Source organism: Scylla paramamosain, chromosome 1 (genome assembly GCF_035594125.1).
Source record: "Scylla paramamosain isolate STU-SP2022 chromosome 1, ASM3559412v1, whole genome shotgun sequence".
NCBI classification, from domain to species: Eukaryota; Metazoa; Arthropoda; class Malacostraca; order Decapoda; family Portunidae; genus Scylla; species Scylla paramamosain.
Window position 1 is genome coordinate 26,471,021 of NC_087151.1, and position 7,500 is coordinate 26,478,520.

General features: G+C 45.9%; 1 protein-coding gene across 1 annotated transcript in view; it reads left to right on the plus strand.

Moving 5' to 3' along the window:
- The window catches only part of LOC135104044 (uncharacterized), a 16,854-nt gene that overhangs the window by 6,578 nt on the left and 2,776 nt on the right, over positions 1 to 7,500 (plus strand). Inside the window, exon 3 of the mRNA XM_064010958.1 lies at positions 3,566 to 3,653. Within this exon, the coding sequence (XP_063867028.1) occupies positions 3,566 to 3,653 (88 nt within the window). The remainder of the gene's footprint in view (positions 1 to 3,565; positions 3,654 to 7,500) is intronic.

Genomic DNA, 7,500 nt, shown 5'->3' on the forward strand with positions numbered 1-7,500 from the left:
CTCCTCCTCCTCCTCCTCCTCCTCCTCTTCCTTCTCCCCACAAATCAACTCTCTCCCTCTCCCTCTTCTCCTCCCCCTCCAACCCACCCTATCACCACAACTTTCCCTTCCTTCCTTCCCCTCCTCCTCCTCCTCCTCCTCCTCCTCCTCCTCCTCCTCCTCCTCCTCCTCCTCTCCCCCTTCCTCTTCCTCCCCCATCAGTTCTTTTTACGCACTTCATGACCTTGAACTTGGCTACACACACACACACACACACACACACACACACACACACACACACACACACATACACACATGTAAAAGCGACGATGACAACGATGACACACACACAAGCAAAAGTGACGATGACGACACACACACACACACACACACACACACACACACACTGACGATACAAACAAACAATCGAAGTGTTTGGAAGAAAGATTATAATCATCTTACTCTCTCACTTTTCTTCCCTCCCATTGACTTCCTTCTCCCTCCCTCCCTCCCTCCCTCCCTCCCTCTCTCCCTCCTTCCTTCCCTCCTTCTTCCTTTCCTTCCTCTCCTTTTCCTTATTTGGAGGAAAGAAAGAAAGAAAGAAAAGAAAGAAAAGTCCAACTATCGCTCATTTCCTTCTTTTTATTCCTTTTTTTCTCTTCCCTGTCTCTTGCCTTCTTTCTCTCCCTCCCCTCTTCCCTCCCCTTCCACTCCCCTCCTCTCCTCCCCTCCCTGTTGTTGAGTCACGTAACCATGACGTGAAGGGGAGGGAAGGGGAGGGAAGGGGAAGGCATGAAGAGAAGGGAGGGGAAGGGAGAGATGAGGGGAGACGAGAGGAGGACTAGAGGAAGCGAGAGAGAGAGAGAGAGAGAGAGAGAGAGAGAGAGAGAGAGAGAGAGAGAGAGAGAGAGAGAGAGAGAGAGAGAGAGACCACGAAAAGAGCAAGGACAAGGAAAGGGAGAAGAATTAAGAAGGAGGAGGAGGAGGAGGAGGAGGAGGAGGAGGAGGAGGAGGAGGAAGGATTACGAAAGGGAAGTAAAGTAAATAAAACAGAAACACGAGAGAAAAAGAAACTGACGAGCGAAATTAGGGAGGAAGTAGAAGAAAAAAATAAATATGTAACATGAAATAAAAGAGAGAAAGAACACGCACAAAAAAAGAGGAAAGGAAAGAAGGAAGGAAGGAAGGGAGGAAGTGGGAGGAGGCAACGAAGAGAAGGAAAGAAGGAATGAATGAAGTAAGTGAAGGAAAGCAAAACACACACACACACACACACACACACACACACAAACACAAGCATGGATCAAGAAAACTAGGAAGAGAGGGAGTAGACCGAGAGAGGGAGGGAGGGAAGGAGGGAAGGAGGGGGAGGAGGGAGGGAGGAAACTGACACGGACGAGTAATTACGAGGCATGGAGGGAAGAGGGGGAGGGAGAGAGAGAAAGAGGGGTGAGAGACGCAGCGGCGACTAACTTCTTCCTGTCTGACTCACTCTTGGTCTGACTGGTTGAGAGAGAGAGAGAGAGAGAGAGAGAGAGAGAGAGAGAGAGAGAGAGAGAGAGAGAGAGAGAGGGGAAGGGATCGTTTTGTGTCTGATTGGTGATGAAGTAGATGCACAGATAGGGTGACAGATTAACAGACTAACAGATGCATTAACACACGCACTCATAATTCAAAAGAGACAGTAATGTTGATAGATTGAATTAAAAAAGAAAGACTGTACTGAGTTGAGAGTGATGGTTTGTGATAGTCTAAAATTGACATAGGAACATTATACGGAAACACTATATAACTTGCTTTGATTTCACATACTACAGATATCATTGTTGTCACTACTACTACTACTACTACTAATACTACTACTACTACTCAGACTTGAAATCCGGAACCTTCAACCTGCCTCATCCTCCTCCTCCTCCTCCTGCTCCTCCTCCTCCTGCTCCTTCTCCTCCTCCTCCTGCTCCTTCTCCTCCTCCTCCTGCTCCTTCTCCTCCTCCTTCTCCTTCTGTTGAATCTACTTTTTATTCTTTTTTACACACACACATTTACTACATTAAACAACTAAACACTGTTCTTGAAGAGCACACACACACACACACACACACATACACACACACACTGTATCTCTCTCCCTCTCGTCCACTCCCTCCCTACCTCCTGCTCAGCCGTATAATTTAAATTCCCCGCCAGAGCTCCAATGAATTAAGCTCAATCACCATCAATTGCCAAGTGCAAGAAAGGAAGGAGAGGAAGAGGCAACACAGGAAGAGGGAGAGGGAGAAAAAATGAAAGAACAAGGGGGAGAGAGAAAAAAAGGAGAAAAATAAAATAAATGAGTTACGTAGCTTTCTTACGTGTGTGTGTGTGTGTGTGTGTGTGTGTGTGTGTGTGTGTGTGTGTGTGTGTGTGTGTGTGTGTGTGTGTGTGTGTGTGTGTGTGTGTTTTGCTTTAGTTTAAGGGATGCAAGGAAGGAGAAAATTAAGAAGAAGAGCAAGAAGAACAAGAACAGGAGCAAGAATAACAACAAGAAGAAGAACAAGAAGAACAAGAAGATGAAAGATGATGATGATGATGATGATGATGATGATGATGATGATGATGATGATGAAGATAATGAAAAAGGATAACCATGAATTACGCACTAACTTAAATGAGAGAGAGAGAGAGAGAGAGAGAGAGAGAGAGAGAGAGAGAGAGAGAGAGAGAGAGAGAGAGAGAGAGAGAGAGAGAGAGAGAGAGAGAGAGAGAACGCTAATGACGGTGATTACATTACGAAGGGACTAGGGAGGAGAGAGAAGAGGAAGGTTGAAGTAATGATGATAATGACATAAAAGAAGAAGATGAAGAAGAAGAAGAAGAAGAAGAAGAAGAAGAAGAAGAAGAAGAAGAAGAAGAAGAAGAAGAAGAAGAAGAAGAAGAAGAAGAGGTGGAGAAGGAAGAGGAGTAAGAAGAAATTAAAAAGAGGATTGCAGGGCCGGTGGATGAGAAGGAGCAAGACGAGGAGGAGGAGGATAAGGAAGAGGAGGAGGAGGAGGAGGAGGAGGAGGAGGAGGAGGAGGAGGAGGAGGAGGAGGAGGAGGAGGAGGGGGAGGAGGATCAGTGGAGTGGGAAGAGACAGATAAGGAGACGGTCGGTGTGTCTTAATTGCCTTAAGTGTTGAAAAAAATCGAGGCAAATGAATAATTATCCACTGACAGGTATGCATTTGGCCACGACCACACGCAAAAAAAAGGGAAGAAAAAAAGGAAAAAAAAAAGAAGGAAAAACAAGAACCGCCCTCCAAGTTGTGAAACATTGATAAACTCGACACTTGAAATTGGTGGTTGTTTTTCACATCAACGGCGGCGTAAGTGGAAAAGTGATTCTCAAGTCTGTATGTATTCCAACACACTTTGTCCTCTCATTAAAACTGTTTTTCAAAGGCCACGGGGAATTATTAGCCGGGTTTCCTTGACTGTTTTTCCTATTGATGATTGTCCTTGCTAAACTCTCACCAGATATATATAAAAAAAGAAAAAAAGAAACGCATCCTTGAAAACCATAATAACTTCTACTAGTCTAGGCTCTTAACATTGACTAAACACAGAGACTTGGTGTTGGAACCTGTCCCCTGGTGCAGGAGTACATGTGGCTGCCCTGTGGTGTGCTTTATTTAAGTAGCCTGCGTTGTCTTGGTAAGATTGTCAAGGTTGGGTGAACATGTGTTGTCCTTGTTAACATGTCACTGCTAGTTGTCTTTCATTCACGCGCCTGCTATACATCATTTACTTTTTTTCCTACACGTCACGACCAGACAAGTTTTTCATCCATCACCGCAGCTTGAGTCTCTTCCTACTCCGGCGGTTTGGTTCCTCATCAGTAGTACGAATCAATAAGTACTGTGCTATACAAGGCAAGGCTGTGTATGTGTGTGTGTGTGTATTTGCTTACGCATCTCATACGTACTGTTCTTCCCCGCACAGCTCTGGTTTGCTTCGCTTTGACATTTCCTCTCTGGTATGCGATGTGGGTATAGTGTAAGATGAGACTGCCAGAAAATGTTGCGAGACCACCCCACGGCGTGTGTCAGACCGACCACCCGCCGGCCTCACGCACACCCTGACAACCCCGACACATACACACACATACACACACACACACATACACACACACATGCTCCACGCTTCCCACACATGCGAGTCTTGCCAGTGATCGTGACGGGATAATTCTCGATCTCAATTTACATCATGAAAATTATGATGGAAATTATCTGAAAATCCACATCACGAGGCGAGTCCATTGTATAATTGGTATAATAGTTTAGCTTATGACGCCCGCCAGGCAGCACTAAAGAACAGATTGTCTCGGCCACTTTACTTCAGGATTTGGGCTGAAATTTACGTAAAATCTCATTGAGCGGTAATTAGATGCTGTTTTCTTATCGCGTGCTATGAGGAGGAGGAGGAGGAGGAGGAGGAGGAGGAGGAGGAGAAGTAAGAGAGAAGAACTTTATATTTCTGGGTAAGAGAAATGGAAGAAAAGAGACCATTGTCATCACCCCCACCATCACCACCATCACCACCATCACCATCATCCTACGTCACTGCCACATTCTATATTACCACAACACCACAACTTTTCCTCCCCCTCTTCCTACTCCATTTTATTCTCCTCCCACTCCATCCCCTTTCTCTCTCCTCTTAATTCCTCTCCAGAGTCTATTCTTCGTTTGTCTCCATCCATCTCATTCAATCCGTCATCCAGAGCCCACACACGCACACACACACACACACACACACACACACACACACACACACACACACACAGAAACCGGCTTGTCGCGCGCCAACAATCAGACGCCACTGAGCGATTTCAGACGCTTGAGTTAATGACCCGATGAAGTTGTTAATCAGGTTCGCGGGGGGGAAGGGGAGAGGGGTCGGACAAGCCTGATTGGACAACCCGATGGCGGCGCGGCGCGGGCAGGGCGACACTTAAATGCTCGCTTAAATGATTCAACCCTCAGGTGTCTCTCTCTCTCTCTCTCTCTCTCTCTCTCTCTCTCTCTCTCTCTCTCTCTCTCTCTCCACCAAACAGTCCGCCCAGGTGAATGCTAAAACCTGTTCTAATTAGATGTAAATTCGATAGCCCAGCTCCTCTTTGTTTTGACTGGACGATTGACTGAACGACGAGCGACAGGTTAATGATGAGCTCAGCGGTGCCCAGTCCTCCACCTGGACCCTGGGAGCGGGGCAGCGGCGTTGGGGAGGAGGGGGAAAACGAGAAGTGTGAGAGAGAGACGGAGGTGAGCGAGGGAGTGGCAGGGCGGGTCTGGGATCAGGGAGCACGAGGTGGTGGCTGCTGCTGTGCTATTAGAAGAGGGCGAGGCAGTGGGAGGCGTGGCGGGGCGGGGCTGGAATGAGGCGTGGTGGTGACACTGCTGCAGGGCGGACTGATAACGAAAGGTACGGGCGGGTCAGAGTTGTGAGAGAGAGAGAGAGAGAGAGAGAGAGAGAGAGAGAGAGAGAGAGAGAGAGAGAGAGAGAGAGAGAGAGAGAGAGAGAAGCGCATACTTTTACATAAACAAACAGACCAACAGACAGACAGACAGACAGCTTCCCCATTCCTCCACGCTCCTCACCATCGCCTGAGGAACACGAGGGGCGAGGAATGAACTGCCCCCAAGGTAGTAGTAGTAGGAACAGTAACACCTTACTAACCTGACCCAACCTAACCTAACAGTAACCTAACCTAATCCAACCTAACCTAACGCAACCTAACCTAAACTAATTCAGCTTAACCGAACAGTAACCTAACCTTACTTTACCTAACCTTACCTAACCAAACTTAACTTAACCAGACCCAACTTAACCAAACAGTAACCTAACCTAAACTAACCCAGCTTGACCTAATAATAAACTAACCTAACCTAACCCAACCTGACCTAAACTAACCCAACCTAACTTTACCTAACCTAACAGTAACCTAACCAAACCTAACTTAGATTAACCAAACCTAAACTAACCTAACCTAACCTAACCTAAACTAACTTAACCTAATATAAACTATCCTAACCAAACAGAAAACACACGCTACTAGATCTACCACACATCGTATCTATTTAGCTCTTGAGAGGGGCACTGCATTCAAGGCGGCCCCGAGTTCAGAGTTACCTGACTGCGTTGCTCATCTCATCATTGGCTCGTGCTCATTGTAAGCTTACGGGATGCACTTGCTGACTGATTAGCCATCTCAGCTGCTGCCTGACTCACTGGCGAGTATATAACCGGCCTGACTGGTGGCTGCCTGCTTACTTACGACCTGCGTTTGATTGGCTGATTGACTGCTTGATTGCTGCTTTTGGTGGCCGCGGGATTTAAGTACAGCAAGATAGCCAGAGGTTCGACCGTCCTTGCTGGGATTATTGTGTGTTGCCTCGTTTTGATTCAAGACACGCGACTTAATAAAATTCCTAACCGAACCTAACCTAAGCTAAACTAACTTAACCTAACCTAACCTAACCTAGCAACCTATTGTAACCTAACCACACCTATTGTAACCAGATAACCTAACCATACCTTACCAACTTAACCTAATGTTACCTAACTTAACCTAACATACTGTAAATCAACTTAACCTAACGTAATCTAATCTAACCTAGAAACCTATTGTAACCTAACTTCACCTAACCATACTCCAGTCTAATTTTATCTAACATAATTAATTTTAACCTAACCTAATCTAGACTGTCGACCTACTGTAACCTAACTTTACATGACTATACCCTAATCTAACCTAACGTAACGTAACCTAACCTAAGCTAACCTAACCTAACTTAAACTAAGAGTAAATTTACTATCATGACTTTTTTTCGGTGGATGCAATTAGCTTACAAGTAGTCACGTGTCAAAACAGGCTAAGTAACTCTCTAAAGGAAGTTAATATGAGGTTTCTTTCGTTTTTGTGTTTTCGTCATTACTCTGAACAAGAAGTGGCTTTATGGAATACGAAACCTTATAAGTGTGAATTTATGACTACGAGAAAATATTAACCAAGAACCAAGAAGAAGAAGAAAAACTGACTGACTGGCTGACTCGACTGACTTAACTGATTCGTACGCTGACTGACTACCTGACTCACTGACAAAGCGATTAGCTGATGACTGACTAACTGGCCATTGGCTCAGATTGTATGATTTACTGACTGACTGACTACCTGACTAACCAGGTGACAGACAGGAAGCAAAGTGACTAAATCGTAGACTGTGTGACTGACTCGCTGACCAACTGGCATGCTGACAGTGACTAGCTAGCTCTCCAAGTGAAGGAATGGAGGGAGAGAGAGAGAGAGAGAGAGAGAGAGAGAGAGAGAGAGAGAGAGAGAGAGAGAGAGAGAGAGAGAGAGAGAGAGAGAGAGAGAGAGAGAGAGAGAGAGGAAAGGAGGGAGGAAGAGGAGGAGGAGGACGGGCAGGGAAAATATGAGTTTTTGCCGGTAGAATCAAGAGACTCCCTTAAAGGACTCCCAAATGGTCCGTGCCGTCCG